A 19918-nucleotide genomic window follows, 5' to 3' on the forward strand; every position below is an offset into this window, starting at 1 on the left:
AAATTCTCAGGCTACGGGTTAAATCGGAGCTACAGCTGCCAGCCTATACCACAGCCACAGCAACATTACATCCGAGATATGTCTGTGACCTACACCACAGCTCAAGGCAACACCAGATCTCTGACCCACTGAGTGAGGCTAGGGATCGAACCCGCATCCTCATGGATACCAGTGGGATTTGTTTCTGCTGCACCACAAGGGGAATTCCACACCCGCCTTTTAACAATTTGCCCCTCTCTACAGCCAAGGGGGATAACGGTAATCAGAAGCTGGGCATCTCCTCTCACCGCTCCCTTCCCCTCCCCACCCCTACCAAGGCCTCTATAGAAGGTAGAATTTCCTCCCAGAAGACAAATGTGTATACTAACCTAGAGGTTCGAACCTTTCTGAAGCTCGGCTGTTATTTCTGCCTTCTGAAGCGTGATGTGAGATAAATATCAGCCTTTCACACTAACACTGTTTAGAGCAGAGCGATTATTTCTTGAGAAAGGTAAGGCAGTCTTGCACACCTCAGCAGGGAGGGGCATGGTGCCACTGCTTCCTCTCCAAACACACATCAGCAAGCCCACATGGCTACAAGCACCAACACACACGGCAGGGCTCTTCCCAGCCAGATGTCCAGTGGTCCCCCGGACCCTCCAAGATCTAGACAGTCACTTATTACCATCACCAACAAACATCCAGACCCTGCCTACCTTCAAGTCCCACCTCCTTGCAAAGTTGTCAGGGGTTCTAGAGAGAGAATGCACTTTTGCACATCAGGAATGCTTTCAACTCTCCTCACAAAAAAAAAAAAAAAAAAAAAAAAAATGGGTCCATAGTGGAAGCTCTGAGCACCCAGGGGATCGTGGATGGCAAGCTGAGCAACAAATACAGGGGCCCGGCCAGCCTCTCCCCAACTGCCCTCTCTCCAGAGTCAGCCTCTGGACTAAGATCCGTGGCCCAACATCATGCACATTTTGCAAAGGGCCCCTTCCATGGCAGGAAGACCCCAACTCCACCCTGACGTTGCTACTGTCCTCTCCCTCCAGTGCTCTGCCTTTGCGTCTGGTCCCACTGACCTCTTTCCAAAACTAACTCCCCCAGTCAATGCTGGTGATAACTGACCCCACTCCTGGCCATCCACGGTTCTTGGTCCCCCCAGCTGTTACAGTTTGGGCAAGAGGAGATGATGGACTGAGCCAGGGTGCAAGCAGCAGGGCTTGAAGTAAAATCTACATGATATGGTGGCAGATTAGAGGAGAAATATGAAAATGGGAAATTTTAAGAATGACTCCCAGGCCTCTTGTTTGCATGGCAGGATGAGAGCAGCAGTTTGCTGACAGGGGAATGGTTTGGGGAAATGAATCTTGAGTTCTGCTTTGGAAATGTTGCATTTCAGGTGATTATGGGGCCAATCTAGGGGTCATGTTTAGGAAGCTACTGGATACAGTAAGTATGGATCTCAGAGAACTCTAAGTAGAAATACATATTCCATAGCTGTAAACATATGAACATGGGCATGTCAACTTACGAGCCATATGTAATATTAAATGGCAAGATAGCATTACCCAAAATGAAATAAAGGGATACCGCTAACTTCCTGGCATTAGTAAAAGGCCAGGGAATTTGCACACTGAGGTATATGGAATGACTGGCCAATGGGGACCTGCTGTACAGCACAGAGAACTCTATCCAATATTCTGTGATAATCTATGTGGGAAAAGAAGCTGAAAAAGAATGGACATGTGTATATGAACAACTGAGTCAGTTATACAGCAGAAATTATCACAACCTTGTAAATCGACTATACTTCAATAAAACTCTTATTTTTGTAATTTTTTTTTTATTTTTTTTGCTATTTCTTGGACCGCTCCTGCGGCGTATGGAGATTCCCAGGCTAGGGGTCCAATCAGAGCTGTAGCCGCCAGCCTACACCAGAGACACAGCAACGCGGGATCCGAGCTGCGTCTGCGACCTACACCACAGCTCACAGCAACGCCGGATCGTTAACCCACTGAGCAAGGGCAGGGATCGAACCCACAACCTCATGGTTCCTAGTCAGATTCGTTAACCACTGTGCCACGACGGGAACTCCCAATAAAACTTTTAAAAGGGGGGCAGGAAGAACATAATTCTATTACATCCAGCATTGCTACAGGAACCAGTGCACAGGAGGCAGCGACTCAACAGAGGTGTGCTGCACAAACACAGAGGTAAGGCATTTAAGGAGAACAAGAGGCAGTCAGTTCCTCCAGGAGTTGCTGTCTGATGTCCTAGGCAGGTTTAAGCAAAACAGAGCAAGGTGTGCAAGAGTGTGACCCTGTGTGCTCCCCAAACACCATCAAGCAGACACTTGTGACACACAGATGACACAACTCAGTCCCCACGCTGTGGAACTTCATGGTTTCATTAAAAGAACAGCAAGCTTTCAGATAACTTCACTAAAGGTAGAGTGTGGAAAATGCTATAGTGGATGTGGAGATAGAGCTGGAAAGGGAAAAGGAAAAAGGTGACACGACTTCATCCTTTGGATGGTGGGGAGGGGATGAAGGAAGTGACGTGGCGAGGAGAAGCTTCAAGTGCTGAAATCAAATGAGGAAAGGTCTGAGTGATAAGGTGCAGGATCCACTTGGAAAATGCCAAGGCAACTGCCTGGCATGGGCACGGGCAGCACGAAGGACAGGCAGACAAGTCTGGAAAATCACCCTGGTGCTGATCACACAGGGTCTTGATTGTCTTGCCAAGGACTTAGAAAATGATGTCATAGGTAATGAGATGTCATCGAAGTTTTCAAAGGGAGGAAGAGACACTATGGGCTACCACAGACAAATGTCACCTGCATTTGACCACCAGACAGAGGGGGGCTCAAGGGGGAGGGCGACAAGGGGAAGGCGCAGAGGAGTGAAACTGGTAACTCCAACAGATACTGAAATAGAGGCTGCAGCCCCCCTCCCTCCAGCCTCCACATGCGTATGAGACCAAGGAGGATTCAGGGGCTTCATTCCAGTCTTATGGGGCATCAGTGATGCATCTGCCCATCAAGAGCAGTTTAACCATCCAGCTCTCAGAAGAGTAATACAGCAAGGTTCCCATCACCTCGGAAATGACAGACAAGGCCCAGATTGGGAAGTCAGGTGACCTGGAGGTTAATACTGAATATCAGTCTTCCCTAGCACCCCAACTCGGTAAGCCCCTTCTGCCCCTCCCACGTTCATGATGCAAGACCCTGGACCTTCCAGGGGTGCTGCTCTCAACAGTGTGTTAGGATGATGATTCATTTGCTCCACGGTTTGTGTTTTGATGGCCTTACCAAAATCAAGCTCCCTGAGACCTAACACCCTTCCTCTCTTGATCCCTGCCAAAATCACAGGTGCCAAGCCATAAATTAATATCTCATAATATTAGTTTACTATTTAGTAAATATGAACTGAGTGGCCACCCAAGTGCCAGGACACAGAAATGAGGAAATTGTGACCTGCAAGAAGGTGAGGTAAGCACCTTTCCTCCTGTGGCTATTAATGATATAGCAATCTTTTTTTTTTTTTGTCTTTTTAGGGCTGTACCTGAGGCATATATAGGTCCCCAGGCGAAGTGTTGCATCAGAGCTATAGCTGCCAGCCCATACCACAGCCACAGCTCATGGCAACACTGGATCCTTAACCCACTGAGCAAGCCAGGGATCAAACCTGCGTCCTCATGAATACTAGTCAAATTCATTTCTGCTGAGCCATGACAGGAACTCCAGCAATCATTTATTGGTTACCTTCCCTGGGCCAGGTATGTGGAAGGCACTTTATATTTACATATATTTACATCTCTTGTATTTTCTCATTTAAGGCCCTCAGCAACCTGCAAGCGTAGTTATCGTATCTTTTTTACAGATGAGGAAATGTTCTCTGACAGATGAAGTGACAGGTGAAGTCACGTGCCCAGAGTCTCACAGGTGGGAAGTGATGTGGCTGGGATTTGAATCCAAGGTATCCCAGCCTACAAAGCCCATGTGCCATCATCGTACCAGTGAGTCCTGAGCATGGATCTGTCTCCGCTTCCACATCTGTCACACAACCCTCAGGGGGGTGTGGGGGTCACTTAAACTAAGAATGATTCTGAATTGCCAGGCAGGCTGGGAGTAGGGACCGGCCTCCTAAGAGAGATTCTGCTACCTGCCTCCCCCTCTCCACACCCCTGCATCATATTACCCTGCTCCCTGAAAAAGCAAAGTCCTTCATAAATCTAAGCACTATTATCACTTTAAACATTGGCCACTTTCAGTTCTTCTACTTGCAAGAAGTTGAAGCAGACAGGTTTTGAATGCAGATGAATCCCAGGTGTGGAGTATGTTTATAAATGTCTTGGCGACTCACAGAGTGGAAAGAACTGACAGCTCGGTGTTCCAGAAGTATGTGTCTTTGATGCCCACTCCATTTCTTTTTCCAACCCTTTCCTCTAATTCAGTGTCAAGGACTCTACCTCTTTCAAATGGATACCAGGTATCACAGAGATCAAAGTTGGTCATCAAGGTCAAAAGCAATACCTGGCGGATATTACAGGAAAAGATTTAGAAAGACGACAGCAGTAAAATATAAAGTGGTCCTGAAGGAAATGAAAGAATAAAAAACTGTAATCTCGTGGTACACTACCACATTGAAAAAAAGAGAATTAGAAAACATTTTGTATTAAGGAGTTTTCTTTTAAACACCCTTGAATATCTACCTGATCACTTAAAATAAAAGAGCACTTCCATTGTTCCGGAATTTACAAAATTTTAAACTTCTGATCCTTTTTATCTACAATCTATACAACCTTTTATAGATTGATATCATCAAAGTGTCTTTGAGAGTAACAGTGACTGAACCTGGAAGAATTACAGAAAACCACCACTGCAGAAAGGGAAATAAGAAGCAAGGCTTCTGAAAAGACACTTCCTTGAAAAGAGAGGAAAAACTAAGAAGAAGTTGATAATTCAGGATCCCCTAAGTATTTCACCATGATTTTCTGTTCATTTAGACTAATCACAGGTGAGGAAATTAAAACAACTAGGTAGTTCAAAGGCTATTTCCATCTACTGGCTTTACAAATTTGGCTTAAAACTTATTGACTATCATCTTTGTTGAGAAGGATCTTGGAATTACTTATTAAACCACAGGAGATGTGCTAAATACTTTACCAGCTTAACTGTGGATAAAAGATGCCATTTATCATAATGATGAATAACAGAGACAAAACCACGGTCTGGGGATTCCTTCTTGGCTCTGCTCCTCTGACTCTTGGCAAAGGTATCAGAACACTTTGGTTTCAACCTCAACTTCTGCATCTGTCGAAGCTGGGATGCTACCACTGATACACATTTCCTGCAATTTCACCCAGATTTTCCATATAACAATGAATTCATATTGGCTATGTGCTTTAACACAATCTAAATATCAGCTGCCTCGGTTAGAGAAAACACAAAAGGAAAGAGGCAGGTGGTGCTACCTACACACCACCCACCACGGAAAGTACTCAATAAACCTGCAGTTCCCAGGAAATGAATCTAACTAGTATCCATGAGGATGTGGGTTCGATCCCTGGCCTTGCTCAGTGGGTTAAGGCTTCGTAGAGAGCTGTGGTGTAGGTCGCAGACGTGGCTTGGATCCCACATTGCTGCGGCTGTGGCGTAGGCCAGCAGCTGTAGCTCCAATTTGGGAACTTTCATATGCCACGAGTGCGGCCCTAAAAAGAAAAAGAAAGAAAGAAAAGCACTCAATAAACCCACATGGCATTTCTTTCTTTGAGCATGATGCCAAGTAAATCCAGGGTACAGTCTGGGGCAACCTGACTTTTCCATAGCCACTAAATATATCTCTAGTGTTCAAAACCACCCTGCAATTCCACATTACTGGTCATAAGGGAAAGCAATTACACGGGTTTATGTATTAACGATGCATATGTACATATGTGTGCCTATCTATGCACATACACACACCTTATGTGCGTGTGTGTGTGTGTGTGTGTGTGTGTGCGTGCACCTAAAATCTCAATCCATTGCCCCTAGCTAGCTAATCCATCCTGTTGGGAGTGGACTGGAGCATGATCTCTGGATAAGAAAGAATGCACACTGCTTGGCCAGCCCCACAGCACGAATGATGCCCTGCGTCATGAGCAGTTCCCTAACTAGTACCAAGTCTGCTTGGGCCTCTCCTGCTTTCTTTTCAGATTTTGGGTCCAAATTCTTTGTCCTTGACACTGGTCACCCCAAGATGGCTGTGTCTTATAAGATAGTATCTCTCCATAGAATCATACGGCCTTTTTTCAAAATAAAGACACACTTGAGGAAAATGAGAGAGAAGAGGATGAAAGGGAAGTGTGACGTGGGTGGGGCTGTTTGAGGTGCAGGGAAAGGGCCTCTACCTGCAGCGCCAGCCTCACGACCCCAGATGTATACGTCAGCATGCTGTGCAAAATTTCAAGCAGGGAAAAGAGCAGGGCGGCTGCCGTCTCGTCGTTGTTTTTATTGTCCACATCCAAGCACAGTGTGGCAGTTTCAGTGAATAGGTTACAGACATGATGGACTAGTCCTGAGGGTAAAAAAGGAGAAAGGGTAAAATATTCATCATAAATTATAAAAATAATGTATCACTTAAACCCAAGAGAACAGGCATAGGTATCCTATGTATAGAAATTCCTTCAATTGTATCTGTACCAGACATACTTGGGAAAGTTTTTTGTTTTTTTGTTTTTTTGGTTTTTTTTTTGCTATTTCTTGGGCTGCTCCTGCGGCATATGGAGGTTCCCAGGCTAGGGGTCTAATCGGAGCCATAGCCACCAGCCTACGCCACAGCCACAGCAACGCAGGATCCGAGCCGCATCTGCAACCTACACCACAGCTCACGGCAACGCCGGATCCTTAACCCACTGAGCAAGGGCAGGGACCGAACCCACAACCTCATGGTTCCTAGTCGGATTCCTTAACCACTGCGCCACGACGGGAACTCCTGGGAAAGTTTTTTTTAAAGTACTCAGTGTCTGCACAGGAGCCTGGGGTGGGAGCTAGGAATATACCTGTTAAAAGGCTCCCCCAAGTGATTTTGATGGAAGGGTTCCCCAAATTACACTTTGAGAAACACTCTCCCACATGGCCAAGGTTCACAGGAATGAAAGACAATGACACTGGAAGAAAACATGTTGTATGAGAAGCACCCTGTCCCCAGGTCTCTGCTTGAAGGCACAGTTCTTCATGGTATGGCTCAAGGGCCACAGGGGAGCCTGGGTGGGGATCTATCATAGATTGACAAGTAGCTGGGTTATCTCAAGAGGATCAAGCAATAAAATGATTTTTTTCCCACAGGCATTCCCCAAATCCTGAAAGGTAAGATTATAATTTTAAGCACTCTGAAATTGAGAAACTGCCAGGTGCTATCACTTCGTCTCTGCACACCTCATGTTCTCAGTGTGACTGGTCTTCATCAGCTTTTAGTTTGATGTAGTTTGTTACAACAAATACATTTAAGTTAGCCTTTCCATTTAAGTTGCTATTGTTATGCAGCATTACACTTTGAATTTCCAAGGTGATTCAGATGAAAAAAAAAAAATTCTAAGCAAAGTGATTCATATGTAACCATGGTGAAAAGACACGAAACGTTATAAATTCAAACAGGGAAGGGGTCCTTCAGCATTAATAGATCATCTAAACGTTCTAGAAAAAGTAAGTCTTCAAATATAAACATTTTACACAAGCAGATGGGGAAAAAACATGGTAAGGAGTTATGACACGTGTTGTAAGCTTGACATGCTATCCATTTATTTATTGGACCTGCAATCCATTTGTCCCCAGTTCTCAGATGATCAACTGGATGGAAACTCTGCCAAGCACAGTCATCCAAGCTTTGATATCTTTTCCAAACAATGCTCATTGTCATTTCCAGTAAACCAATCTAGTTTTCCCAGACAAGCGCAAAGTAATTAGACTACAAAAGTAATTAATTTTGTCACTAAAGGCAGAGGGAAACCAAAATTACAGAGCACTATTCAGAGCTGTACTTCTTGCGGCAAGAAAGCTGGCACAAGCCACAAAGCTGAAAATAAATATACTGAAAAGGAAGGCAGAATGAATTACTGGCAAAATTTCTCTTTCAAATGACAAGGTTTGATGGCACAAATCATCAACGACACACACTACAGAAGAGCAATTATTAGGACATGTGTGTTCCACCAGCAGGCCTCCTCCTTTGAATTAGAATGCATCACTCACGCATATACTACGGATCAGTACTTGGCATTCCTGAGCTGCAGGTAGGGTAGGAGGAGCGCTTTAGAATGTGGTATTTGGTAAACACATGCTGTGAGAGAAGACGCTTTCCTTCGGGGAGCTTATGGTTATTTTGTGATGCATCATGCCGACGGTCACAGGCACAGTGGACCCAGCTCTGTGAACAGGAGCGAAGGACACGGCTCTTCAGAAAGTGGAGGTGGACCCATGAACACCAACCATCTACATGCTGCCTGATTCAAACAGAAAGCAGGGTCACGCGACAAAGCACAGTCCAATGATGTAACGCATGGAGACATGATGTAAGAAGGCCTGGGGAGCTGAGCTAAAGCAGGGTCCTGTAATGTAGACAGCTGATGCACAACAGAGCTCTCCTTGATTTTCATCCAGGCTTCAAGAAAGGAACAAACATTGACTGCAATCAGATCCCTGCTGGGCTGGAAAGCCGTTCCCACCTGCTGTGTAAAAAAACAGGCAACAAACACGAAGCTCTGACTTTATGCATGGACGTCACCTGCTGTCAGGAAAGCTGCTCATATGAGATTAGAAATGAAGTCCGACGTAAATATTTCTCCACAACAGCGATAATGCCAGCAAAGCCCATTACTGTGATGTCAATAGCCTAATGCAGCTATAGAGTCACTGCCCTTCATGGCCAGAACTTTCACTTAGAATGAAAATACATGATTGTTGGTTGTTCACCCTTTCAATTATAAAAACAGTCATAAAAGGAAAGAGAAAAAACCTACTCCATGGAGACTAAACAACATGCTACTAAAAAACCAATGGGTCAATGAGGAAATCAAGAAGGAAATTAAAAACTACCTTGAAACAAATGATAATGAAAACACAACCTCTCAAAATCTATGGGATGCTGCGAAAGCAGTGCTCAGAGGGAAATTTATAGCAATCCAGGCCTTTCTCAAAAAAGAAGAAAGATCCCAAATTGACAACTTAACCCTCCACCTAAACGAATTAGAAAAAGAAGAACAAAAAAGTCCTAAAGTCAGCAGAAGGAAGGAAATTATAAAGATCAAAGAAGAAATCAATAAAATAGAGACTCAAAAACAATAGAGAAAATTAATAAAACCAAGAGCTGGTTCTTTGAAAAGGTAAACAAAATTGACAAACCCCTGGCCACACTCACTAAAAAGAGGAGAGAAAGAACCCAAATAACCAAAATTAGAAATGAAAAAGGAGAAATCACAACGGATACAGCAGAAATACAAAAAACCATAAGAGAATACTATGAACAACTATACGGCAACAAGTTTGACAATCTGGAAGAAATGGACAATTTTCTAGAATCTTACAGCCTGCCAAAACTGAATCAAGCAGAAACAGACCAACTGAACAGACCAACCACTAGAAATGAAATTGAAGAGGTCATAAAATCACTCCCTACAAATACAAGTCCAGGACCAGATGGCTTCACAGGTGAATTCTATCAAACATATAAAGAGGAATTGGTGGATCGGAGGACAAGATGGCAGAGGAGTAGGGGGACACGCTCGCCCTCTCCCACAAACACAACAAAAAAAGCACATCTAGAGAATAAATGACTCGCACAGAACAGCAACCAATCGCTGGCAGAGGAACCTAAACTCCAATAACGGCAAGAAGTTCGTGACATTATTGGGCAGAACGGGAGAAAAGAGGAGAGTGAGAGAAGGTGAATCCGAGCGGGACGGGCGCTCCCGAAAGGGAACTGCGGAGGAGAAAGGGATCCCGCACCCTGGAAAGTCACCTACCGGGGGAAAGATCAAACGAACCGGAGGAATCCCCAGATGCAGAGAAGAGTGTAGCAGTAAGTCGGAGTACGGAAAAACCGATCAAGAACCCAACGGACCATCTGAACTACGGGCACAGTCACCAAAAATTGAGACGCCTGGGTGGGGGCTGGGCACCGAGACCTTGGCCCCGGAGGTTAGTCCCCGGGATGGGGGGGGCGGGGCGGAGCGGAAACTGCTTGGGAGGTCTCTAAACCATTTGACGGGGCAGAGACTGCCTGGGAGACTAGAAAACAAAGCTGTCCCAGAGGAAGGGAACAATACTCTAGGGGCAGGGAAGTGGAAAGCCGCCTCAGAGGGAACCTGGGAGAAGAGCCTGGTCTGCGCCCGTGCTGGGGAGGGGAGAAAAGAAGGGGTGGGTCCCCATAGAATACCCCCCACGCCACAGCAAGCTTACAGGCCCGCTAGCTAGCAGAAAGCTGTGCTTCCCAGTGCATTCCCTCCCCCCACCCCCGCCACCCCCTACGCTCTCGCCGAACCTGGGGCTGCCTGCCATCCAGGAGGGCTGGCCTCAACAATTGCCTGAAGCCTACCACCGCAGGGGCTGTCCCTGCACAGGCCTGCTTGCCCTTTGGAGGGGCTACACTTCCACAGAGCAGCACCAAACACCACCAGCCCCCTAGAAAAGGCCTGCAGCCCAGAAAAGCTAGAACAAGCCTAGCCAGGCCGTGAATAGATCGGCCTAATTCTCTGACGGTTTTTCTGAGACGGGCTGCCCCGGGGAGGAGCCTCTTGGGTCTCCAAGGGCCTTGCTACCCGCCCAAGACCCCAGGGGGTGCTGAGACCTAGTGGACCAGCTGCATAGGACTGCCAGCTCCAGGCAGGACCCCCTGCAGCCCAGAAAAGCTGCAACAAGCCTGGCCGAGTCGGGAAAAGATCTCAGACAGTCTTTCTGAGTCGGGCTGCCCTGGGGAGGAGCCTCTTGGGTCTCCAAGGGCCCTGCTACCCGCCCAAGCTCCCAGGGGGTGCCCGACTCCCGTGAAATAACTGCTCAGCACCAGCAGCCCCCTGGAAGAGCCCCTGCAGCCCAGAAAAGCTGCAACAAGCTCGGCCAGACTGTGAAAAGATCCGCCTACATTCTCAGGCTGTCCTTCTGAGTTGGGCTGCCCTAGGGAAGAGCCTCTCAGGTTCTCAGTGACCCAGATAGCTGCTCCAGCCCCCAGGGGGTGATGCACCCCTGAAGAGCAGCTGCCCAACATTGCCAACTCCCTGCAAGAACCCCACAGCCTAAAAACACCAGAGCAAGCTCTGCATGACCAAGTGAAATCTGCTACCATCGTGGGGTGGACCTCCCAGTCCTGTCTGCCCTCAGGAAGTCCTCCTTTGCTTCAAAGAAACACTGTTAGCCCCATCAACACTCCAGAAAAGCCACACTGCCTCAAAAAAGATTGACCAACAACGCCAGCCCTCAGGAAATATTCCACGGCAGTGACAAGGCAAACACTACCAGATAACGGAGAGTACAACTCCCTCAGGAGAAAGAAGACAACAAGCAAGATGAAGAAGCTGAGAAACCACCCCCAGTCAAACCAACAGGAGAACTCACCTAAAACAGTCAACAATGAAACAGATCTCTGCAGTCAGACAGACCTGGAGTTCAAAAGAGAAATAGTGAAAATACTGATGGAATTAAGAGAAGATATGAACAGTAATGCAGATACCCTCAGAAAGGAACTAGAAAATATAAGGAAGAGCCAAGAAAAACTAGAACATTCATTTGCAGAGATGCAAACTGAACTAGGGGCAGTAAAAACCAGAATGAATAATGCAGAAGAACGAATCAGTGATATGGAAGATAGAATAATGGAAATCACTCAATCTGGTCAACAGACAGAAAACCGAATCAAAAAACTGGAAAGCAATATAAGAGACCTATGGGATAATATAAAGGGGGCCAATCTACGCATAATAGGAATTCCAGAAGGAGTAGAAAAAGATAAGGGAATGGAAAATATATTTGAAGAAATTATTGCTGGAAACTTCCCAAGTCTAAAGGATACTGGATTCAAGATACAAGAAGCACAGAGGGCCCCAAACAAACTGAACCCAAACAGACCCACACCAAGACACATCATAATAAAAATGGCAAAAGTTAGTGATAAAGAGAGGATCCTCAAGGCAGCAAGAGAAAAACAGAATGTTACCTACAAGGGAACCCCCATAAGAATATCAGCTGATTTCTCTACAGAAACACTACAGGTCAGGAGGGAATGGCAAGAGATATTTAAAGTGCTAAAAGGAAAAAATATGCAACCTAGAATACTCTATCCAGCAAGAATATCATTTAAAATAGAAGGGGAAATAAAAATTTTTCCCAACAAACAAAAACTTAAAGAATACAGCAACACAAAACCCAGGTTAAAGGAAATATTGAAAGGGCTTCTCTAAACCAAAAAGAAAGGAAGGAAAGGGAAGAAAAAATAAAAAAAAAGAAGAAGAAGAAGAAGAAGAGGAAGAACTAGGACTGAGGAAACCGCAATCAGAGAGCAGTCACTCAAATAAGCCAGCATATAGATTTAATCATGAACATGCTTCAAACAAAATAAAATTAAAAAGAAAAAAATAAAAGAGTCATCAAAACCATAAAATGTGGGCAAGGGATGTTAGGAGGTAAATAACCCTTTTTGTTTGTATGTATGTCTCTCTTCTTAATTTTAATATAGTAATGAAGTGTTTGAACTTACAGGACCATCAGGCTAAAACACACAATTATGGGAAGGGGTTAGCATACTTAAAAAACAGGGCAACCACAAGCCAAAACCAAATATTGCATTTGCAAAAAAATGAAAAAAAAAATACACTCAAGCAGATAATAACAGGAGACCATCCAACCAAAAAAAAAAAAAAAAAAAAAAAAGAAAGAAAAAGAAAGGAAGAATGGAGAACCATAGAATCAACTGGAACACGAGGTTCAAATGGCAATAAATAATCATCTATCAATTATCACCTTAAATGTCAATGGACTGAATGCCCCAATCAAAAGACACAGGGTGGCTGAGTGGATAAAAAGGCAAAAACCTTCAATATGCTGCCTATAAGAAACTCACCTTAGGACAAAAGATACATATAGATTGAAAATGAAAGGGTGGGGAAAAATATTTCACGCCAATAGACAAGACAGAAAAACAGGAGTCGCAACACTCATATCAGACAAAATAGACTTTAAAACAAAAGACATAAAGAAAGACAAAGAAGGACACTATTTAATGATTAAGGGATCCATCCAAGGAGAGGATGTTACTATTGTCAACATATATGCCCCAAACATAGGAGCACCCAGATACATACAACAAATATTAACAGACATAAAGGGAGATACTGATGCGAATACAATCATAGTAGGAGACCTAAATACCCCCCTCACATCAATGGACAGATCCTCTAGACAGAAAACCAATAAAGCAACAGAGAGCCTAAAGGAAACAATAGAAAAGTTAGACTTAATTGATATCTTCAGGACACTACATCCAAAAAAATCAGAATACACATTCTTCTCAAATGCTCATGGAACATTCTCAAGAATCGACCACATATTGGGACATAAAGCGAATCTCAATAAATTTAGGAGCATAGAAATTATCTCAAGTATCTTCTCTGACCACAATGCCATGAAAGTAGAAATCAACCATGGGAAAAGCAAAGAGAAAAAACCTACTCCATGGAGACTAAACAACATGCTACTAAAAAACCAATGGGTCAATGAGGAAATCAAGAAGGAAATTAAAAACTACCTTGAAACAAATGATAATGAAAACACAACCTCTCAAAATCTATGGGATGCTGCGAAAGCAGTGCTCAGAGGGAAATTTATAGCAATCCAGGCCTTTCTCAAAAAAGAAGAAAGATCCCAAATTGACAACTTAACCCTCCACCTAAACGAATTAGAAAAAGAAGAACAAAAAAGTCCTAAAGTCAGCAGAAGGAAGGAAATTATAAAGATCAAAGAAGAAATCAATAAAATAGAGACTCAAAAACAATAGAGAAAATTAATAAAACCAAGAGCTGGTTCTTTGAAAAGGTAAACAAAATTGACAAACCCCTGGCCACACTCACTAAAAAGAGGAGAGAAAGAACCCAAATAACCAAAATTAGAAATGAAAAAGGAGAAATCACAACGGATACAGCAGAAATACAAAAAACCATAAGAGAATACTATGAACAACTATACGGCAACAAGTTTGACAATCTGGAAGAAATGGACAATTTTCTAGAATCTTACAGCCTGCCAAAACTGAATCAAGCAGAAACAGACCAACTGAACAGACCAACCACTAGAAATGAAATTGAAGAGGTCATAAAATCACTCCCTACAAATACAAGTCCAGGACCAGATGGCTTCACAGGTGAATTCTATCAAACATATAAAGAGGAATTGGTGCCCATCCTCCTTAAACTCTTTCAAAAGGTTGAAGAAGAAGGAATACTCCCAAAGACATTCTATGAGGCCACCATCACCCTCATTCCAAAACCAGGCAGAGATACCACCAAAAAAGAAAACTATCGCCCAATATCATTGATGAATATAGATGCAAAAATTCTCAACAAAATCTTAGCCAACCGAATCCAACAACATACCAAAAAAATTATACACCATGACCAGGTTGGGTTCATCCCAGGTTCACAAGGATGGTTCAACATATGCAAATCAATCAGCATCATACACCACATTAACAAAAAAAAAAGTCAAAAATCATATGATCATCTCAATAGATGCAGAAAAAGCACTTGACAAAGTCCAACATCCATTCATGATCAAGACCCTCGCCAAAGTGGGTATAAAGGGAACATTCCTGAATATAATCAAAGCCATTTATGATAAACCCACAGCAAATATAATCCTCAATGAGGAAAAACTGAAAGCCTTCTCACTCAAATCTGGAACAAGACAGGGATGCCCACTCTCACCACTGCTCTTCAACATCGTTTTGGAAGTCCTGGCCACAGCAATTAGACAAACAAAAGAAATAAAAGGCATCCATATAGGAAGAGAAGAGATCAAACTGTCACTGTATGCAGATGATATGATACTATACATAGAAAACCCTAAGGACTCAACCCCAAAACTACCTGAACTGATTAATAAATTCAGCAAAGTAGCAGGATATAAGATTAACACTCAGAAGTCAGTTGCATTTCTGTATACCAGCAATGAAACATTAGAAAAGGAATACAAAAATACGATACCTTTTAAAATTGTACCTCACAAAATCAAATACCTCGGAATACACCTGACCAAGGAGGTAAAGGACCTATATGCCGAGAACTATAAAACTTTAATCAAAGAAATCAAAGAAGATGTAAAGAAATGGAAAGATATTCCATGTTCCTGGATTGGGAAAATCAATATTGTAAAAATGGCCATCCTACCCAAAGCAATCTACAGATTCAATGCAATCCCTATCAAATTACCCAGGACATTTTTCACAGAACTAGAACAAACAATCCAAACATTTATATGGAACCACAAAAGACCCAGAATCGCCAAAGCAATCCTGAGAAACAAAAACCAAGCAGGAGGCATAACTCTCCCAGACGTCAAGAAATACTACAAAGCCACAGTCATCAAAACAGTGTGGTATTGGTATCAAAACAGACAGACAGACCAATGGAACAGAATAGAGAATCCGGAAATAAACCCTGACACCTATGGTCAATTAATCTTTGACAAGGGAGGCAAGAACATAAAATGGGAAAAAGAAAGTCTATTCAGCAAGCATTGCTGGGAAACCTGGACAGCTGCATGCAAAGCAATGAAACTAGAACACACCTTCACACCAGGCACAAAAATAAACTCCAAATGGCTGAAAGACTTAAATATACGACAGGACACCATCAAACTCCTAGAAGAAAACATAGGCAAAACACTCTCTGACATCAACAGCATGAATATTTTCTCAGGTCAGTCTCCCAAAGCAATAGAAATTAGAGCAAAAATAAACCCATGGGACCTCATCAAACTGAAAAGCTTTTGCACAGCAAAGGAAACCAAAAAGAAAACAAAAAGACAACTTACAGAATGGGAGAAAATAGTTTCAAATGATGCAACTGACAAGGGCTTAATCTCTAGAATATATAAACAACTTATACAACCCAACAGCAAAAAAACCAATCAATCAATGGAAAAATGGGCAAAAGACCTGAATAGACATTTCTCCAAAGAAATTATACAGATGGCCAACAAACACATGAAAAAATGCTCAACATCGCTGACTATAAGAGAAATGCAAATCAAAACTACCATGAGATATCACCTCACACCAGTCAGAATGGCCATCATTAAGAAATCCACAAATAACAAGTGCTGGAGGGGCTGTGGAGAAAAGGGAACCCTCCTGCACTGCTGGTGGGAATGTAAACTGGTACAGCCACTATGGAGAACAGTTTGGAGATACCTTAGAAATCTATACATAGAACTTCCATATGACTCAGAAATCCCACTCTTGGGCATATATCCGGACAAAAGTTTCCTTGAAAAAGACACATGCACCCGCATGTTCATTGCAGCACTATTCACAATAGTCAAGACATGGAAACAACCCAAATGTCCATCAACAGATGATTGGATTCGGAAGAGGTGGTATATATACACAATGGAATACTACTCAGCCATAAAAAAGGATGACATAATGCCATTTGCAGCAACATGGATGGAGCTAGAGAATCTCATCCTGAGTGAAATGAGCCAGAAAGACAAAGACAAATACCATATGATATCACTTATAACTGGAATCTAATATCCAGCACAAATGAACATCTCCTCAGAAAAGAAAACCATGGACTTAGAGAAGAGACTTGTGGTTGCCTGATGGGAGGGGGAGGGAGTGGGAGGGATCGGGAGCTTGGGCTTATCAGACACAACCTAGAATAGATTTACAAGGAGATCCTGCTGAATAGCATTGAGAACTTTGTCTAGATACTCATGTTGGAACAGAAGAAAGGGTGGGGGAAAAATGTAATTGTAATGTATACATGTAAGGATAACCTGACCCCCTTGCTGTACAGTGGGAAAATAAAAAAAAAAATTAAAAAATTAAAACAAAGTCATGAGACATTTCAGTAAAATGAATCCTTATGACCCTCTTCAATAATTATCAACAGTTTACCAATATTATTTATTCTCATTTATTCTTTTAGTATTATAAAGAAAACTCCAGACATCATCTTATTTCTCTTTAAATACTTCTAAGTCTAACAAATAATTTTTTTAAACTAACCACAATGCCATTACCTCTTAATACAATTAACATACCTTATTTTTTATTTTATTTTATTTTTTTTTTTTGCCGCCCTGTGGCATATGGAGTTCCCGAGCCAGGGATCAGCTCCGAGCCATAGTTGTGACCTAAGTCGCCACTGCAACAACACTGGATCCTTAATCCACTGTGATGGGCCAGGAATCAAACGTGTGTTCCAGCACTCCCGAGATGCCACTAATCCCATTGGGCCAAAGAGGGAACTTAAATTAACATACTTCTTAACATACTAAATATACCTTCTGTGTTCAAAACTCAGCTAGAGTAAAACTTTTTTTTTTTTAATTTGTTCATTTGACTCAAGAAAGCAGGTCCACACACTCCATTGAGTTGCACCTCTTAAGTCTCCTTCAACCTCTAACAGTCCCTTTCATACCTGCAATTTTTTATCCCATTAGATGGACAAATTATAACATTATTCCCCAAAGATGTGCTTATAGTGTTGTTTTTATATGCTTGCACTTTCTGTAAAGTGGTAATGAGACCTAGAAACTCCATTTAACTCAGGTTCAATTATTTTGGCAATTATACTTGGCGCTTGATATCCGTATTTCTTGTTGCATTATATTTGGAAGGATAAACTGTCTGGTTGTTACACTCTTTTTTTTTTTTTTTTCTCTTTTTAGGGCCACACCCGTGGCATATGGAAGTTTCCCAGGCTAGGGGTTGAATCAGAGCTGCCAGCCTACACCACAGCCACAGCAACTTGGGATTGAAGCCACATCTATGAGCTACACCACAGCTCAAGGCAACACTGGATTCTTAACCCATTAAGCGAGGCCAGGGATCGAACCTACATCCTCATGAATACTAGTCAAGTTCATTATTGCTGGGCCACAATGGGAACTCCTGGTTGTTCCACTCTTTATGATGTTGAAATGGATCCATGGGTTCAGGGGTTGTTAGCCTAACCCATCCACTATAACGTTCCCCATAAAACGTTATATATTAATGACCATTGTCTGCTTCCATTATTTTATTACATATGGCAATATGGAAATTTCAAATTCTGTCATTTCTTCTGTATTTTTTCAGCTGGTTTTCTTCTATAAAGAACCTTCCTTTGTCAACTTATTTGGTTATCATACAATATGGTTTGTAAAGGAAAAGCAAAGCAAACACTTCTTGGTTGTCATTTAGCACTTTTCATAACAGTGATTTTGGAGTGTTGGTAAATCCCAAATGTGACCAAGGTGGGGAGTGGGTAGGAGAAGGTAGAAATGACCAAGGTTACTAATAAGTTCACTCTGGAGCATCACTGGGGATATAATGGATTTTTAAAAATATATTACATGGTTTTTAATTGACTTCAATCATTATTTTTTTTTTTGATGCTAAACCTGTTCCATCTTTGACCACTGAGTCCCTAGAAAGTGTCCTACTTTCTGTTAAGATAGTACGTGTGTCCCATGTTCATCTTATGAATTCCTGCCCAAGACTGGGCATGAGCTACCTCTCCAAGGAGTTCTGGGCTCTTTCAATAAGAAATGGCATTTAGATACTATGGTCTGATGGCTAGGAAATTCATTGCTACTGGGTCATTGATTCCGTGCACAGAGATAAGGATTATACATCTTTTGAACAATGAGTTCATGCAAATATTTCCAATTCCAGAGCCAGAGGTAGGACCCTCATCTATAAGGCCAAATGATTTTCAACAAGGGAATTCTTAAGAAAAAGGAAGTTATTTTCCACAAAAGAGAATGTTAAAACTGACTATCCACATGAGGGAATAAAACCCTTGACCTCTGTCCTCACATTAGGTGAAAACATTTATAAATTATATGTCTAATAAACAACTTATATCCAGAATATATAAACAATTCCTAAACTCAATAACAAATTAAAATACCCAATTTGTGAAATGGATAATAGACCAGAACACTTAGTTTACAAAAGATTTGTCAATAAGCACATGAACGGCACTCAACATCATTAGTTATCAGGAAAACATAAATTGAAACCACAATGAGGTATCACCACACACAAACAGGAATACTTATAATGAAAAAAAAAAAAATGACTACACCAAATGTTAGTAAGGATGTGGGATGACCAGCACTCACAAACATCGCTGATGAGAAACAGTTGGCAGATTTTTTTTTTTATAAATTTAAATACATTTTTATGGTATCACCTGGCAATTCCACTCTTAGGTACTTATCCAAGTAAAGTGAAAACATATGTCCACATAAAGACTCATTAGACTTGTATTCAAAATAGCCCCAAACTAGAAGTGGTCCATCCACAGGGAATGGATAAACAAATTGAGATACTTCCATACCATGGAATACTACTCGGCATTAAAAAGGAATGAACTATGGAATCCCACAACACGGTTCAATCTCAGAGACAGATCTGAGAGACAAAAGAAACAAAAGAAGCCCATGAACTCAGTTGTATGAATACATTGAAAGAAAACTCGTCTAAGTTGATTGCAAACAGCACAGACAGTAGTTGCTTCTGAGGGAAGGACAGGGCAGAATTATCCAGGGTGGCAGAAATGTTCTCTACTTGAACAAGGTGGTTCAAGTGGTGGTGGTGGTCACATGAACAGGAGCATTTTTCACAACTGACATTTGTCCATTTCACTGTATATAAACTACACTTAAATTTTAAAAGGTGGAGCTAAAGAAAATCAGCTG

General features: G+C 42.4%; 1 protein-coding gene across 18 annotated transcripts in view; it reads right to left on the reverse strand.

The window, feature by feature from the left end:
* Positions 1-19918, reverse strand: part of ULK4 (unc-51 like kinase 4) — a 540161-nt gene that overhangs the window by 181944 nt on the left and 338299 nt on the right. For all 18 annotated transcript variants that reach the window (XR_014822784.1, XR_014822772.1, XR_014822770.1 and 15 more), the window contains one exon: positions 6373-6539. Coding sequence is in view for 6 of the 18 variants with exons in the window: in XM_084987830.1 (XP_084843956.1) it covers positions 6373-6539 (167 nt within the window). In the remaining 12 variants the exon portion in view is untranslated. The remainder of the gene's footprint in view (positions 1-6372; positions 6540-19918) is intronic.

This window comes from Sus scrofa, chromosome 13 (assembly GCF_054392235.1).
Source record: "Sus scrofa isolate SSC_HxYL_T2T_F1_AM1 chromosome 13, Sscrofa_HxYL_maternal_Yorkshire_Landrace_v2.0, whole genome shotgun sequence".
Classification (NCBI taxonomy): domain Eukaryota; kingdom Metazoa; phylum Chordata; class Mammalia; order Artiodactyla; family Suidae; genus Sus; species Sus scrofa.